This window comes from Sceloporus undulatus, chromosome 5 (assembly GCF_019175285.1).
Source record: "Sceloporus undulatus isolate JIND9_A2432 ecotype Alabama chromosome 5, SceUnd_v1.1, whole genome shotgun sequence".
NCBI lineage: Eukaryota > Metazoa > Chordata > Lepidosauria > Squamata > Phrynosomatidae > Sceloporus > Sceloporus undulatus.
In genome coordinates this window covers 5,007,157-5,025,126 of record NC_056526.1, presented here as the reverse complement: position 1 = coordinate 5,025,126, position 17,970 = coordinate 5,007,157, and the positions used below count along the sequence as shown (strand labels likewise).

At 43.5% G+C, this 17,970-nt stretch overlaps 1 protein-coding gene across 1 annotated transcript in view; it reads left to right on the top strand.

Moving 5' to 3' along the window:
• Positions 1-17,596, top strand: part of LRGUK (leucine rich repeats and guanylate kinase domain containing) — a 73,368-nt gene extending 55,772 nt beyond the window's left edge. The window contains exons 15-19 of the mRNA XM_042467819.1: positions 2,416-2,561; positions 4,823-4,911; positions 12,418-12,555; positions 15,684-15,805; positions 16,916-17,596. Coding sequence (XP_042323753.1) covers positions 2,416-2,561; positions 4,823-4,911; positions 12,418-12,555; positions 15,684-15,805; positions 16,916-17,076 — 656 coding nt within the window. The 3' untranslated portion in view covers positions 17,077-17,596. The remainder of the gene's footprint in view (positions 1-2,415; positions 2,562-4,822; positions 4,912-12,417; positions 12,556-15,683; positions 15,806-16,915) is intronic.
• The last annotated feature ends 374 nt before the right edge of the window (positions 17,597-17,970 follow it).

Sequence of the window (17,970 nt, the reverse complement as noted above, 5' to 3'; positions counted from 1 at the left end):
GAGTCCACCACCCTCCAGGCAGCCTGGTCCCCTGTTAAACCGCTCTTCCAGTTCTGTAGGTTCTCCCTAATGTTTAAGTGGATTTCTTTTTCTTGTAATTTGCCATTGAAGAACTCCATCTTGTGACAATATGAAAGATTCAGCTGAAGTTCTTTTTCCAGAGGTCTTTTGGCATGTGAACCAAAAGTTCACAAAATCCAGACTTTTTATTTTTAATAGCATGATTGTGGAGGGCAAAGGAATAGGAAAGATCCTTTGTCTCATCATCATGAGTTCTGCCATAAACCATCTGATCTCCCTTCAAGGGGCTGTTAATGGCCTGTAATGTCTTGCTGTCCCATCAATTTGCGTTCCTTCACCAGTTGCAGCAACTTCATTAAGAGTGCTGAGTCTGAGCAATTTTGCTCTCCATAAAAGTAACTTTAAAATTTATTGTGCTCCATTAAATTCATTTAGAGCTTCATTTGTAGGTGTTTCAAATAAACGTAATGATCTTGTTTTGGGAGAGAGGTCCTCTTTTCCTTACAGATGATGCAAAGTTATTATTATTTTTTTTTAAAAAAACTTGCCTCAGGGTTGATGCTTCTTGTGAACATTTGCAGTGAGATTGTAATAGGGGAGATTGGTTGTTTGATATAATGGGAGACTATTAAAATCTTTCTCTCCTTTTTTTAATGAACAGACATCCAAGAGGTTTTCTTAATGGACAGAGCAAAGACATTGGGAGGAGTGGAAACAGAGATCAAGGCATAGATTAAAGTGGCACAGTTGTTGCCTGTGGTCACCACTAGTTGAAGTCATTTTAGCTCTAGTGATGGAAGGCGGGAATCAAAATTATGTTTAGAAATAGCATTCACTTGTGGAGTATGCTCACTGAAATGCATGCACATAGTTTCTGTTTATTTTAATGGAGCTTTTGCAGACTTTCATGGTGATCATGTCTGTATGGCTCTCCCTGAGCCCTGGAAAACTGGGGGGGGGGGGGTTTGAACAGTTACACTTTACTGAAGTTAAGGGACTCCAGGTAGCCTGCGATGGGCTTCAAGTCCCTTACTGTGGTGGGGGTGCATGGGAAGAAAGCTGGCTTGTACTCTTGTACTCATGCCTCCAGGAGGAAGCCCAATGGGAATCAATGGGGCTTATTTCTGAGCAAGTATGGATAGCATTACATTGTAAATTGCGGCTAATACCTGGGAATGTTATGCTAACTGCTTCCTGTGCATCCATGTGGGGTGTCTAGTTTTTTAATCATCTGCTGGAGCTAATGCCAGAGGTGGGCAGAACAGACAGGAGGCACATTTCTAAGGGGGTGCAGATACTTCGGGGTGAGGGGTGTCTCCTGGTGCATTTGTGGAAAGTAACTGAAGCATGTCCAGAGGAGGGTTAAGGCCTGGAAACCATGCCCTATGAGGAACAATTTAGGGAGATGGATATGTTTAGCCTGGAGAAGGGGTGGAGAAGCCTGGAGATTAGGAGGTGGGATGATAGCCATGTTTAAATATTTGAAAGGATGTTATATTGAAGCTGGAGCAAGCGTTTATTCTGCTGCTCCAGAGGCTACAACAGGAAGCAGTGGATTCAGACTACAAGAAAAGAGATTCTTCTTCAACATTAGGAAGAACTTCCTGACACTAAGAACTGTTTGACAGTGGAATATATTGAGTGGTAGAGTCTTTGAGATTTTTAAAGAGAGGGTTGATGGCCATCTGTCAGGAGTGCTTTATGTATGCCTGCACAGCAAGGGGCTGCACTGGATGCCCTTGTGGTTTCCTTGCAGGTGGCAAGGAAGATGACTGGAACACTGTCAGCACACCATGGTGAAAACCTGTAGGCCATTCCCTTTGCCAAATAGTGTCTGACCCCTTCAGGGGCTGCGAACAAGGTGGTAAACTGGAGTGTCCCGAGATACTGGTTTCCCTGGTCCACTAGCTATTGGGGGCAAGTAGACCAGAGCCTTTCTCTTCCACAGCAGCCTGATTTATTCTTGCAGGACCATTGGCTGAGCTGGGGAGATGCCAGGGAGCCAGTGCAGTATGAATTACCACACTGGGGTGACACCAATCCTAGTGACACCATTTATGGACATCATATTGGAAAGGAGTAACTAATATTCCAAGCAATGAGCTTACAGACCTCTTCTAAGGATAAAGAGAAGAGAAAGAGAGAGAAAAGGAGATTATATTAGCAGTTCTAGTTCTTAAAGAGTAAGACAGTACTCCTGACAGTAAGAGCTGTTCAACAGTGGAATGGATTGTCTAAAGAGGTGGTGGTCTCTCCTTCTTTGGAGGTCTTTAAACAGAGGTTGGATGTCCATATTTCAGAAACGTTTAGGTTTTGGATACCTACATTCCAATATATATAATATATAATATATCTTTACTAACCTAAATAAGAATATATGCTCTCTTTTTTTAGGTCCGAGCAAGGCACGCAATACAATTGACATCAGAGGAACTGATGGAGTAGTGCCATTGTCCATTTCTCATGAATTTTTGGACTCCTCTGCCAAAAATTACTCAGCTGTCATAGCAGCAAAGCTTTCAGCACAAAAGACACCAGTGGTAAGTAAGGGAGGGAAAATTTTCCATGGTTAGTCATATCTAAAGCTCAGGTTTCCTTAAAATGACCACTGGTAAGCATCTGAAAGTAAATACAAATCAATATGGTTTTCTTTAAGAACAACTGAAGTGGAGAAAACACAAGTAGGTGATTGATTGATTATTCCTAAAGGAGCTCAACTATCTAAGTATCTTGGTGACCCAATTTTGCCTTATCATTTGGGGATGGAGGGGTCAGCCCCCTTGATCTAATCCCCCCTGCCTCCCCCCCATTCCAAAGTCTATGCCTGGCCCAGCCAGGCATGAAAAAACCATGCCCTGTGAGGAGCAGATATGTTTAGCCTTCAGAAGAAATGGAGATGTCTCTAGAAGAGGTTAAGGTTCATACGCCAACTGCGACCCTACCTAGACCATCTCTCGTCTAGACTTCTGTAATGCTCTCTACATGGGGCTACCCTTGTACCAAGTTCAGAAGCTTCAATTATTACAAAACTACAGCTTCCAGAAGTTCCTCTTCCCCAGCCAACACTGCCAGTGCTTAGTGTGTGCTTTGCATGGCCTTTCACATCTCCAGTTAAGATAAAGTAGCAAGTAATGGGAAAGCTAAGAAGTTTATCAGACAAGGGAAATTGGAAGTGTAATCCAATGGCAATCTGAACCCAGTCATGGGGTTTAATGTTATTGTGTGATAACCCACTACACACAAATTTGGACAATGGGAAGTCTGTCCGAACGCAATCATGTGGTTTCACGTTATTGCATGATAGACAGCCACATGCAAATGCAGGCAATGGTATGTTATTTTCAGGTAATTGGAAGCCAGTTCGAATGCAACGCGTATTCACGTAATTGCACTAAACTAGCGACTTTAAGTGAATGCGTTCTGGCCCCACTTTCTTTTCATTCAAATATAGAGAAATTCCTCCCATTTGATAAACTCCTAACACATCCCCAGCATGTAACTGTCCAGTCTCTTTATGAACATCTTCAAAAAGAGGCTGGACACTACCTGCTGGAGATGCTTTAGCTGGAGATCCTGCACTGAGCAGGGAGTTGGACTTGAGGGCCCATCAGGCCCCTTCCAACTCTATGATTCTATTATTTTTTTCTTCCAGAAGCCTTGAAGAGCCATTGCTAGTCCTTGTTGACACTATTGGGCTGGATGGAGAAATATAAAGGCAACTTCTTAACCCTGTGTGCATTTAACACTCTGGATGATGAGTAGCAGGAGCTAGAGGAGAAATCTAATGGAAGCCTTGCAGGCTTGACGGTGGGCGGCTCACCATTCTAGAATAATGATGTTATAATGCTGAACTTTAGCTCAGCAGATCTGGCAGTTGTGGAGTCATAGTTATTGCTAATCCCTTGATTTCTGCTGTCTGGCATTAACAGTTCCTAATGGACAAGAGAAACTGGATGCCTGACTACTCCTTCCCTGTTAACAAAAGGCTTACAGTACTGCGGAGAGAGGTGAAGATGTGGGAAAGAGCAACATAAGGACAACCACCCAGAAACCGTTCCTTTAAGTCAGGGATTGGGAAGGTGTGCTCCATTAGCCACGAATGGCTCATGTTGCTGTTTTTGGGCCCACCTCTAATTTCCTTGAAAAACATTGTTCCCAAACATTTTGTGCCCCTTAACACTCACTAGGTGGTGTGAAAGGCTGTATTGGCATGTTTTGGGGGGGCACCGTGAGCCATTTTAATTCAATTGGAGGTGAAGTGTAGATGCAACCTAGGTTAGCCTTCATCCTAATTTTCTCTGCAGGCATTTTGTTCTGCTCATTCAGTCAGGAGAAGTCCAGAACTTGGAAAACTCCTCCGGCCTGCATAACAACTGACTATCTTGGCTAGGGGATTCTGGAAGGGTTAATCCCAAAAAGGAATTAGTGGAACCTCCCTCCTGAAACCTGATGACCTTTCACTTCTGTTTCAAACAGAAAAGAGTGGGTTGTTTTTTTGTTTTGTTTTTTACATTTTCTATTTAAGTCGATGGCCAGCATCCATAGTTTCTTGTGGGTTTTTTGTGCTATGTGGCCATGTTCTAGCAGAGTTTCTTTCTGACTTTTCACCGGCATCTATGGCTGGCATCTTCATAGAAAGATTCTCTGAAGATACCAGCCACATATGATGGCGAAACATCAGAAAGAAACTCTGCTAGAACATGGCCACATAGCCCGAAAAACCCACAAAAAAACCTTTTTCCTAGTTATTCCAAACTTTGGGAAATTTTATTCTAACAGTGTCATTATGCTTCTTATTCAGGAAGAGGCTTCCCTGCTGAGGCGGCAACTGGCAGCCAAACAGGGCCTGATGGGAAAAGCTGTTAGCTCATACTACCAGCTGTTTCAAAGGTAAGGGGTTAAAATCGGTGGAAGAGAAAAAGAGAATGATTTAGTCCCAAAGGTGTAAGAAAAGGGGTCACAATGATTTTGTGCTTCTCTTCTAAATGACCTAGTAGCCATGGCTCCTAAAACAGATTTGGCATGACTTTCACCCATTCTCAACTACTTCAGTAGAGATTTAACTACATTGCAGAGCCACTGTATCACCATAAGTCCCATTGCACGATGGGAATTGTTGCACAACAGATATCATCGCATTAGGGATTCCATTGAACAGTGGGCAGCTTCACACTATAGGTCCTGTTCCATAATGGGATATCATGGGGGACACCTTGATATGCATCACAATTCACTAGAAGGGTTGTGTAAGCTCATCAGAGATGTACGACAGTCACCATTTACTCATCTTGGCTTCTAGGAAGAATTCGGGCCGGATTGTTCTAAGAATCACCTATTGGTCATTTTGGCAGTTCTTGGTATCCAAGACCTCTTTTCTAGCACCACATTTCATATGTGCCAGCATTCTTCCTCTCGGCTTTCTTTGCTTTCTAGCTTTTACACCCATACACAGAAACTGGAATTATTGTGGCATGGATGATCATGATTTTGGTATTCAGGGATAGATCCTTACAGTCAAAGATCTTATCTAGTACATAGCTGTTCTTCCAAGTCCTAGTTGTCTTCTGATTTCTAGACTGTTTGATTTCTGTACTGACCATCAGGTGACATCCACGTATACAGTTGTCTATTTGGTTGTGTTTGCAATGAACAAACTGTTAGCCTCACAAAATTCAATAAGTTGCTCTTCTCTTTGTTTCTTGCCAAAGTCTTGTTAAACATACCAGATGTTGGTTTCTCAGTGCTTCAGCAAAGTCTTTCTTGATTCCAGGCCAAATTCTCCAACAATGTTTGGTCAATGTTTGGCAGCACTGCCATCATCACTACTGCATTTCTAAGATATTAGTGGGCACTAAATGCACAACATTTTAATGATCACCCGATACAATAGGCTGCTCTTAACTTTTTCATTTAAAAAAATCCCAGAGACATGGTTGATTCAAATATTCACGCTTTGTGAATGTTTGGGTCAAAGGAGAAAGCTAGCTCTCTGAAAACTAATCACAAAAAGCTTCAATAGATTTCTCTTTTTCTCCTCTCTTCCTCCCATCCCTCCAGCTATGCTCTCGACAAAAAAACCCACCCGCTTTAATTTAGACCAGAATAGCCTCTTTCACAGAAAATGTTTCTTTGCTCCAGGGTTCAGCGATGCCACCTAAGCGAGCTTCATGCTTCTCTATTCAACCACTCTGTTGCCAAGAGACAGAGAATGGCTTTTTATTGAGAGCTCAGGGCTAGACAAACCTTTGAGTTTCTTTTTCCTGAGGGTGCCAGGGCATAGAACTAACCTAAAGTCATTCGATTAGTAAGGGTGCTAATGGGCTCAAGAGAGACGTGCTTTGCTAGTGTTCGCTTTGGACCTAAGTGGCAACGCAGTCTGGGAAATTGCAGTGAAGGACAAACTTGGTAAGAAAATATTTGCACATCTATCTGATGAATGCTATGTTTTTTAAAATAAAAAAGAAGCTCAGTTGGCTTAAGGTGGAGGCAGAGATCTAATATACATTTTAGTTTAAAGTCAGCCAATTTCCTCCTAAATGTACACATTGGTTTGAAAATTGCTCAGTAGGCATTTCCTCCACCTTCAGTCGCAGCAGCTCCGTAGTGCCATCTACTTGATGGGAAGGGCACAGTCCTCACCTGCCGATTTATTGAATCTATAGTTGGCCCTCCACATTTGCAGCTTTGGCCTTTGCGGTATTCATTATTTGCAGTTTTGATTAATATAGTCTCTTCAGGAATCTCTAAGCCTTCCAGCGCAATTCTGCCAGAAGGTGACCATAGAGTTGTGTTGGAGGACCTAGAAATAGAGCAGCAAGGGAACAACCGATTGTCCCTTGGGAAGTAATGCCATAGTCCAGGAGCAGCCACAGGGAAGGCTCTGTCCTCTGTCCAGACCAGACACACTTGGGATGGTGATGTGGGACAAAGGAAAAGCCCTTTTCCAAAGACCTTAAAACTTGGGAAAGCTCATATAGGGAGATGCAGTCTTTCAGATACTGCAGACCCAAACCATATAGGGCTTTATCCTTGATAACCAGCACTTTGAATTCTGCCTGATAATGGACACATAGCCAGTGTAGTGGTTTTGGCATTGGTTCAAATCACTGCTCAGCCACGTAAACCCCCTGGGTGACCTTTGGCAAATCACACTCTCTCAGCCTCAGAAGCTGCCAATGGCAAAGCTCCCTCTGGAGAAACTTGCCTTAGGGTCACAATAAGTTGGAAATGACCTGAAGACATGCAACAAGTCCTCCCCAAGGGCCATTCATGGCTAGTGGAGACTGGAAAGGTGGGTGGAATGGGAATGTATCTGTCTATAGCAGTGGTCCCCAAACTGTGTCCTTTAAGAGGTTTTGGGCTTCAGCTCCCAAAATCCCAGACTATTGGCCAATATGGCTGAGGCTTCTGGGAGTTGAAGTCCAAAATCTCTTAAAGGGCACAATTTGGGGACCACTGTTCTATTCAGTTGGCCCTCCACATTTGCAGCTTTGACTTTTGTGGATTTGATTATTTGCGGTTTTGATTAATCTGTTCTCTCTAGGAATCTCTAGGTCCTCCAGCACAACTTTGTCAGAAGTTGATCATATTGTTGTGCTGGAGAACCTAGACGTTCCTAAAGAAAACACATCTCTAGGCATTTGTAGGTCCTCCAGCATGATTCTGTGATCAACTTCTGGCTGATGTTTACCATAGTGTTGCACTGGAGGACCTGGAGATTCCTAGAGAGGTGTTCTCTCAGGAAAAAAGAACAGTGTGTTTTTTATTTGTGGTTTTTCCACATTCACGAGGTGCCTTCAACCCAAACTCCAGCGAATCTGGAGGGTCCATTGTATTCAGTTGTTTCCACAGTAAAAAAAATCTCAAAGCACATTAAAAATAAAACGTTTGTTATTGTTGTAGTTAACTGCCCTCAAGTCGTTCCCGATCCATAATGTGTCTGAAGTACGATGGCCTCAGTTTTGTCATCTTGGCTTCTAGGGAGATTTCTGGTTTGATGTGCTCTAGGACCCACAAAAGCCACAAATGTGGAGGGCCAACTGTACTGGGAACCAGGGCTGTGCATTCAGGAAGGAAGCAAAATGAATGCTTTGCCCCCAAAGAAAAAATTTGGCCCCCACAAACAAGAAAACCCTGCTGTTCCCAAATTACTAAGCAATGCAGATAGTGAAACAGTGGAAATTTTCACACCAAGAACTTCTCTATTTGAGGTGTCTGTATCGCCTTTATTGCTTTGTATGCCCTTTTTCTTTGAATGCCTAAAATGTATTTCTAAAGGCTCAACTCAAGTTTTAAATTACTGCAATGCTAGAATAATATCATTTCATTTGTGGGGAAGAAGTCTTCTGGGAAAGCAGGCCCTCATTTTGCCCTGACACACCCTTCATCTCTCAGAAACTAGCTGAAAGTTACCAGATTCCTAAACTGGCCTTTATTTGAAAAAACCATACAACTTTTAAGCAGAGAGCAAATGTTCCTAGAAATCCAGCCTTCCTGTGTACAACGCTAATAAAGCATCACATCCTATGCATGCCCCCCCTCCCCCAAGTCTGGGAAAAACCTTTGCTCCAGGCACATCTGTTTCCCAGGTGCAAATACAGGTACTCACCCACCTGCCCAGTCCTGTCACAAATGCAATCTGAGTATACTATAGCATAATTCTGAGTTTAAATGCCATGGAAAAATGACTTTTCAAGGTATAGCATTAAGCTACTATACTTTAAAAAAAGGAAATCTAAGAGCAAACACCTTCTGGGCAATTTGCAGTATAGATTTTTGTGGGTTTTTTGGGCTATGAGGTCTTGTACTGGAAGAGTTTATTCCCGATGTTTCGCCAGCATCTGTGTCTGGCTTCTTCATAGAATGCTGGCATGGGAGTGAGAGTGTGTGTGTGTGTGTGTGTGTGTGTTGCTCTGTTGTTGAATGGCAAGGCCTCAGGGTGGGATGCCTCAGGGCATGTCCTCCCACCCTGACTTGCCATTCAACAACAAATCAGCACAAAAATTAACATGTAAATCATTTCCTTTCAACCAAGGGTCACACAGTATGTATACCCCACTCACTTCCATGCCAGACTTCTCTGAAGATGCCAGCCACAGCTGCTGGCAAAATGTCAGGAATAAACTCTTCCAGAACATGGCCACATAGACCGAAAAACCCATGAAAAACTATGGATGCTGGCCATAGTTCACATGCAGCATAGATTGTTGGGCTGTTTTACATTGAGGTAGCATGGTTTGTTCAGCATCTTTAACAAATGTCTTGTCTCCTCCAAAAATAGGTTTTTAAATTCTGCCTCTTGTTGTTTGAAAGATGCTTGCATCCCAAATGATGGCTGGAATCCTGTTGGCTTGTTGTATCTTTGTACACAGACGTATAGCTGTGGGGATTAAAATTGCGTAATTGTGCAACTTTCAATTCCAGTAGAGGGCTGCTCTTACGTTATTACATAGCAGAGTTGGCAAGAGTGATTGTTGTGCACTGGTGCCAGGAGCACAATGGGACCAATGCACAATGAGATGCATGGGAGTTATCACTGAAGGAAGCAGGTTCGAGGTTCTGCAGCAAAAAAAGCTATTGTTTGGTAGTGCAAAAGGTGGTAGTTAACGGATTATTTCCAGCTTGCAAAAATGCCCATTTGTGATGGTGCTACAACGGGATGCCAGGATACGATGTCATCCGATAGGGCAGTGATGGCGAACCTGTTAGAGACCAAGTGCCTAAACTCAGTGGTGTTCCCACACGGGTGTGACTGAGTGCTGTGGGCAGAACTTCCGGGGACAGGACATCTGGGGGCAGAATGGAGGACCTGACCAAATAAAAGCTCAAAAGAAAAACCAAACAAAAAAAAAACCCACTTATATACATATTAAATCCAACCTTCACAGCCCTGCTCAAAACAGAGGACCTTTTGGGATCCCTTCTGGACAGGAGGTTGAAATGGAGAACAGGTCCTGAAAAGGACAGGGACCAAGTCTGGTCACCCTGAGCAAAAAACACCCACTTTCCCATTCATGGATACAACACAACCATCTTTTTCACATGGGGAAAATCCATGCTTCTCAGCTGTGCTCAGAATGGAGGACCTTTTGGACAGTTCCTGTTTTCCTTGCAGCACCAGCAGCAAAACCTTGCACCCAGAGCTCAGGGAGTGTTTGTTTCTGAGAGGGGAGAAGGACAGCAACCATGTTCAGCAGTGGGCTACCTGAGGACACAATGCAAATGTTGAATGGAGTTTTCCCCTTAATTTCATCACAATGGACAAATGAAAGGAATAATTTAAATGTATCAGGTAGGGCATGATCTCTGGCAGCGTTGCTGCGTCACTATGTCACCATAGCACCATGGCGTGATAAGGCCCTGAAAGGACAATGGAGGAAAGTGAGAGGATGCGAGAGAAACTGGGACATTTTTAAAACAGATGAAAGAATGGGACAACAAAGGAATAATTGGAAGTGTCCCTGCCAAATCGGGACATTTGGAGCATATGGATACATGCACAGTCATTGTATGTGCGCAACTTCCACAGACTTCAGGATTTAAGGGCTTGAGTACTTATCAGTTATATACAGCTCTACTTCTCTGTTTCTTTGAGAGATGCAAGGGATGTGGTGTGAACATGGCTAGGCAGGATGAATGGAAGCATATTGCTCAGAGGTTAGAGGTCAGAATGTTTCTTCAGCCACTCATGTAAAACATATGTTTGTCTCAACTGTGTAACTAAAAAAAAAACCCCAGAAGGACGCAGTTTAGCTTTCTATTGTGACTTGGCCTTTGAAGGCACTCACTCATTGGCTGCCAGTCAGAAACTCTTGGAAGTGGAGCTGCGTTGTCAGAAGGTTGTTATGCTGTGACTTTTCTCCATCGGAACCACTGAGTGACATTTCTCTCCATAACCTCTGGGTTTGAACTGTATCTTCCAGCATCCTACATGGAGCAAAATTAGCTCCCCAGAAAATATTGTGTGGCTTATTATCAACACTTAATAAGAAAAACAATCAGGAGTATTTCAAATTATTCTAAAGGCATACACATGAATCCTGCTAGAACAGATCTGTTGAATCAATGGTCAAAACAGTGGGTCAGGACATAAGTATATTCCATTCATTTAATGGGTGTGCTTGAGTTGGCACTAACAGTGAGATTCATAGTTCAGCTGTGTTGTTGCTGGTGCTATGCAGACAGAACAGTTGTCACTTTACAGACATTTGAAGTAAAAAAACAGGTCTCTGCCCATAGGAGCTTACAATCAAAATTCCAAACATATGGGGGGGAAAGGAGGGCAGAGGAAAGGAGCAACAGGTGTAATAGAAGATGAATATATACAGTAGCAGTTGTTCAGATTTAATTTTAGTTGGAGATGAGAACTGTGGGCTGAAACCAAATTGTTCTTGTGGTGGTGGTGTGCCTTCAAATCATTTCTGACTAATGGCAACCCTAAGGCAAACCTGTCATGGGACTTTCTTGGCAGGATTTATTCAGAGAAGGTTTGCCATTGCCTTTCTCTGAAACTGAGCGAGTGTGGCTTGCTCAAGACCACTCAATGAACTTCTAGGGCAAGCTGGGATGCAAACCCTGCTCTCCAGAGTTGTAGTCCAATACTAAAACGACTACACGACACTGGCCCTGAAGCCAAACGTATAACGGAAAAGGTTGGTTTTATGGATGGACGGACTGAAAGAAGAGACACTTTAAAAGAGCAGCTATCCATGGATGTAAATAAGGGAGATATAGCAATACTATAGATTCCCCCAACACAGAGTGGGGAGACCAAGAGTGACAACATGAATTAAGGGTTGAAAGCTAAGTAGGACAGCAAGGGTAAGGGATACCTCCTTGGGAGTTATTTTATTTTGGCTGGCATCCAATTAGGGATGTTTGTTGTTGTGTGTCTTAAAGTTGTTCCTGACTTACGACAACCCTAAGGTGAACCTATCATAGGGTTTTCTTGGCATGTTTCTTCAGATGGGGTTTGCTATGGCCATCCTTTGAAGCTCAAAGAGTGTGACTTGCCCAAAGTCACCCAGTGGGTTTCATGGCTGAAGTGAAATTCGACACATACATAAATCATGCTATCCATGCAAGGCAAAAACTCACAATTGAGCAAGGGGTGTATTCTGCTGATAGCAGCAGAAATGGAGTTGCACAGACAACATAGCTCCCCCGTGCTTTGGGGTTGTTCATCAAATATTATAACACCACTTAGTCAGTGATTTTCTGGGTAACATTGCTGTTTTGTGTGGGAGTTATGTAGTGCTGGCAATAGCATATCTCCACATGTGGATATCTATGCTACACTGAGGGGAGGCTGGATCAGAGCCTGTGGCAGGGACCCAGTTTCGCTGTGGTGGATAAACATGGAAACAGTTCTCACAAGCTCTTTACCTCTCATTCCAGAGACTCCGCCAGCACCTTTGCACCAATGGCCACACATGCTCAGTTTCTGGAGCCACCTGAATCTCTCATGTCTGTGCTGTCAACTGAAAGCTCCCTCGGTCCATACCAAGGCATCCCACCCACTAGCCCAGGCCTAGGGTGAGTAAAGATGCTTTTGCTCCACTCTTTCCTTTGATCAAAAGTTAAGATGGCCTGTACATGCAACTTTTACTTTCAATATGTGGCCGGGCATTCAGTGATTTTTGGCCTAGTAGTGATTTAATCCTTCCATGTTAAGGTCAAGTCCCAAAGCATGTAAAAGTTATTTTTTAAGCCTTGTAACTCACAGATTCCCAAAATGGCCACCCACCCACCCCAAGCTCTGGGGACTACCACATAGATTTCAAAACAACCAGACACATCTTTACCCAGACTTTGAAAAATTAAACAAACACAGTTGAAATATCTCATGATTTGGGTTTGATTCCCTCCCCTTTTCTTGAAGATAGTAACTTTAAAGGCAGCAAGGGTCCAGATGATCTTCCACACTTCCATGACAGCCACTGCCTTCCCAACCTGTCCTGCCTGCTTGCTCCTGTTTACATGGTTTTATTTAGCCATCTGTAAAGAGTCTGCAGCCAGCTGTGGAAGGGTTTTCATCTCCCCTTCTTTCACTGCTGGAAGAGGTGGAAATATGTGCTAGGGAAGGGGGTTAATAGGTTGCTCTGGGATTATCTTTCAGATGTCAAGGCTGCTAAGGAGCCAAGGCTTGTGTCATGCAGGAGGATGCAAAGCGCTCCAAGGCTCCCGCATTCCATTGTGTTCTGCAGAATAGTATTTTCATCTCCCCACTTTGCCACATTAAAGTGTTTTAGCACTGCAAATGCCTGCATATAATGCTGCTAATATCCTTGTGGGAAATCAGGCATGACAGAACCTTGCAAGAAAGCTAACTGCCAGCAGACTGATGCCTTGTCTACATGGGTGTTTTACTCTGAGTTCCCCCTTAGGCTCACTGTGTTTTGCTTACACAATGCAGGACCTATACCCTGACTGCCTTCACGATGCCTGCACCCAATTCAGGACATCCTAACCCATATTTTTTTAAAAAACTCACTTTTTGCTGCAGATTTTCAGGGGTTTTCAGTGGTGGCAGTGGCTGCCTTTTCACTCATGGCCCCTATTCATCACCCAATGCTGCTACTACAGGCACAAGTCACCCTGAGGTCAGTATGCAGTGCCCAGCATTGACACTGTGGCTGGGTCCCTTGCTCTGACCACAGTAGTGGCACTGGGCAATGAATGGGGTCTGAATGTGAAGGCAGCCACCCATTGTCACTGGGGAAAGAGAGTAAGGCCTGTTACAGACTGCCAAAATAAAGCTGCTTCGGGTCTCTTTGGAGGTATGCTGTTTAAATGATGCATGGGTCCTAAGAGTCCGGAGGTTGCGCCAAAGCCACACTCCATTCCTAAGCACTGGAGTGCAGCTTTGGTGCAGCTTCTGGATTCTTAGGATGCATGCATCATTTAAACAGCATACCTCCAAAGAGACCCGAAGCAGATTTATTTTGGCAGTCTAACAGGCCTAAGGTAAGGGACAAATTCAGAAAGATTTCAGGGCCAGAATACTCCAGGGCAGCCCAGAGTATTCTGATTAGTATTCTGTGTTTGTGTGTGTGTGTGTGTGTGTGTGTGTGTGAGAGAGAGAGAGAGAGTGTGTGTGTGTGTGTGTTCCATTTTAGGGAAAGTTATGGAAGAAATGGAGTCTTTGGCCTTGTAGAGTGATGATGGATGCTACCAAAGAGAGGTGAGAGTTGTCAGGACAGATGCATGATCCTTCTGGTCCTGTTGCTTTTGTGGGAGAGACAAAAGTGTGCATAAACAAAACAATGAGTCAGTTCACTCTGCAACAGTGGTGGGATTTGTGTGACCCTTAGGTTGCCTGAGTGAAAACTGGAGAGAATTTATTTACCTTTAAAGCTTTTGTAGCAGGGGGAATTTCAGTAGTTCTGACAGACAATCATAAGCAACTTGGTGCCTCCAAAACTGGAGACACTTACTGTATATACTAATGTAGAAGTCTAGAAATTTTAGTCAAAATATTGACCCAAAAAAACCTGGGTTGACTTATCCATGGGCCAACATATATACTGTACTTTAAACGCTTATTTAAAAAGGAACCATCTGCTTCTCTGAGTAGAGTGACAAAAGATAAGAGCTTAGTCCATCCTGGAAGAACCTAAAAGAAATACCAGTATAAGCCCCCTCTACTCTCTCTCTCTCTCTCTGCCATGATCCCACTTCTAACCTTTTTGAATGCCTGAATGACAAAATGGTGGCTGCGACAAAGTGATTAGAGGCTATAATCACTACTAACACAGTCACCATTTTCTTTGCTTTGCCTTCACAGCCTTTTTGACATGTGTGCATTTTCTTAGCCCTTTGCTTTGCTCTGGTGCCACAACCAACTACAGTTCCCAGAATCCCATAACCTTGAGTCAGGGCAGTTAAAGTAGTGTCAAACTGGATTGTTTCTGTAGTGTGGATGTAGCCTTCACCTCACACTCCCCTACACTCATTTCTTGACTGTAACACCTTTTCATTTTAAATTTCATGCTTCCATCATTTGGGACCAAAGGACAGATAAAATAAAATATCTGTCATGGTAAGTGTATGGAAAAATATCCCAATGCAGACCTAGTGATCAGAACCGTGGTGTTGTTTTGTCATGTTTTATCCTTTCGTCTTTTGCCATGGCTGATTAACTTGCTTGGTGATGATTGCAATGAGAGGGCGAAAAGCCACAAGCAGAAGTCAGAGCCCTGAGAATTTCCTACACTCAGCTATACCAAAAGATAGCAATTCTAAGGACACTAAAAGCAGAGAGCAAGACAGATAATAACTGTGTGCCTTTGGTGAGGTACAGTTGCCTAAGAATGCAATGCTTTGGCATTCTTGATCCTATAGTGTTTTATTATGCAGCAGAATTACCAAGAAGGAGAATGTATAAAAGAAATAGGACATTTTTGGCTTGCCTGGTGGTGGGAACTGAGTCTGCCATGACCCTACCTGTGCGCAGCCTGACAAAAAGTTCTGGTAAACTCAAAAGTTCACATTTTTAGGCTGTGTTTTAGTTGGCGTTATCCAACCGTGGGTTGTGTTTTTACTCACGGACCAACAAAGGCTGCCTTTCTTTGTTTGTTTTTGACAAACTTGCAAAGTACTTCTAGGTTTCGCTTTCTTCTATTTTCAACTGACCTTATGGAAATTGCATTTTCTTCTCTCAGTTCCGGAACCACATACTCGACAATTCATCATTCCCATGCCTCCTCAGCTGGAATGTTTTCAAGCAGTAGATCATCTTCCTGGACACCTCTCCTGTCTACCAATGAGATTAAGGATGGAAAAGGTGAGATCAATGATTTGAATGCTAGGCTGATGGTGGTCTGTTCTCCGGGCCAAGAGAGAAATAACACGCACAGGCTAGCATCCTACATTGGAGCATAGCACCATCTGCAAAGTTTTAAATCCTTCCCCAGAGACTGTTAGGCCCAGGTAGGGGCTGTTGTGTATTGGTGGAGAGGAGAGAGAAACTATGAAGTAGCAGCTGGACTCAGTTCAGTCGGAGAAGAAAAACGAGGATGCATTGATGGATGGATTGCACCCTTTGCCTTCCCCCAGGAGTGCAGGGCAGCTGCATCTTATTGCTCTACATTGCTCCTCACCCACCAGTAAGCAGAAGCAGCACCAGCATCCCTCTCAGGGATTGACAACTGTCGAGGGAAGGTTTTGGGATGGAGTGTAAATAGCCCCCAGTGGCCTATCAAAATAAAGCATACATGAACGCATGTCACCAATTACCAATAGGATGACAACCATAGAGTAGCTAGAGATACTCATGGAGCACTGTCACCCATCTTTCATTCAGTGCTCTCCCTCTCCAGTTTGGAAGCTCAGAGAAACTGGTGTTGAAGGCAGTTGGCCGCTGGATATCCAGGCCAAACCCACAGAGCAATTTTGCCCAGAGAAGGCTGCTCCAAGGAAAGTATGTGCTTCCTTGTACCATATGATGCAGGAACTCAGCAGCATTGCTAGGCTCATAAAAGATTGAGCACCAAGGCCTTTAAGATACAAATGGGCTTACATCTGAGGAAGTCAGCTCAAGTCTATGAAAGCTCATGCTTTGATTGAGAGTTCCTGAATGGCAGGGGGTTGGACTGGATGGCCCTTGCGGTCTCTTCCAACTCTGTGATCTTTTATTTAGTCTCAAAGGTGTTACAAGATTCCTTTGTGTACTGATTGTCCAGACTAACACAGATATGTATTTGAATTTTACCACAAAGAGTGCTTCTTAGGGTACACAGTGTGCCTCCTTCCAAAGCCATATTGATTTCCACGACACAGAGAATGTTGGGTGTTCTTTTGGGTGGGATCTTGGTTATTTTTTGTTTCTAGACAGCCAGCTTTGCTCGATTTTCACCACTGACAATCTATTCCCCCCCCCCCCCATTTTCAACAGAGCTGGAGCATCATCCTGAAACCAGAGAGAAGAAAACTCACAAAGCCAAAGCTGTTCCCCAGCACAAACCACAAGTCTTTGTCCATCCAGGATTGAACAGGAAACCTGTGCTTCCTCCAATCCCATCAGGGAGGAAGAAACCCATGGGACCTGAGATGTAAATCTCTCCTACACTGTGCCCCCCAAAGCCTTAGCCTTCCTCCTCCTGTCTCTTTCTTACCCTTCAAGGAAGAATCTGCAAAGGCCTCCTCTCTTTGAGCAACTTGTCTTTGGCAAAAAACCTGGATGTGGTTTTGTGGCCAACAAGAGGTCTGAAAAAGGTCACCTGTAGGTTTTGCATATCTTTGATGAAAGCCATTCAGCCATTTGGGGGTAGTAGGTGGTAACTCTAAATTCATATGCAATATAAATAGAGGTAACTCTTCTGTTTCCCTATATCTTAGAATATATGAATCTTCAAGTAGAGCTGCGGTTTCCCTTCAGCCTTAGCCCTCTGACAGGCTTTCTGTAATCCGAGTACAATGTTATTCATATATACTGAGTACATATATTTTCAGTAATATTATTGAGTACAATGTTATTCATATAGATATTTCCTCCCCCCAGGACAAAGTTGCCTATAGTTTCAATATAAAGTAATCGAATGCAACCTTAAGTACTGTATTCTTTCAGTCTGGTGTTCCTTACATTCCCCTTTTAAATAAAGGACCAGCACCCTCGTCCCTTCCCTTCATGATGGTGCACTGTGGGTAAATAGCTGCCTTCTTCTTGGAAAAAGAAGAGCACCTGTTGCAAAGTGATCAAATAATCCAGGTACGTAAAAGGAAATTAGCGAAAGCGAAGATGCTTGTTGTCATGGTGATAATCATCATTGTGGCAAAAGTCATCATGGAAGGGTTTTACCGAAGGATTTCAGCTACTGGATAGCATTTTTGTATTGTGACCTCACATGGCAGACGTTGGTACTTACCAGGAATGACTACTGTTGGAAGGAGGTGGCGGTGGCAGCACAGCAGCACCCAGTCACATTCCTATAGCTAGTTAAAACAGCTCTT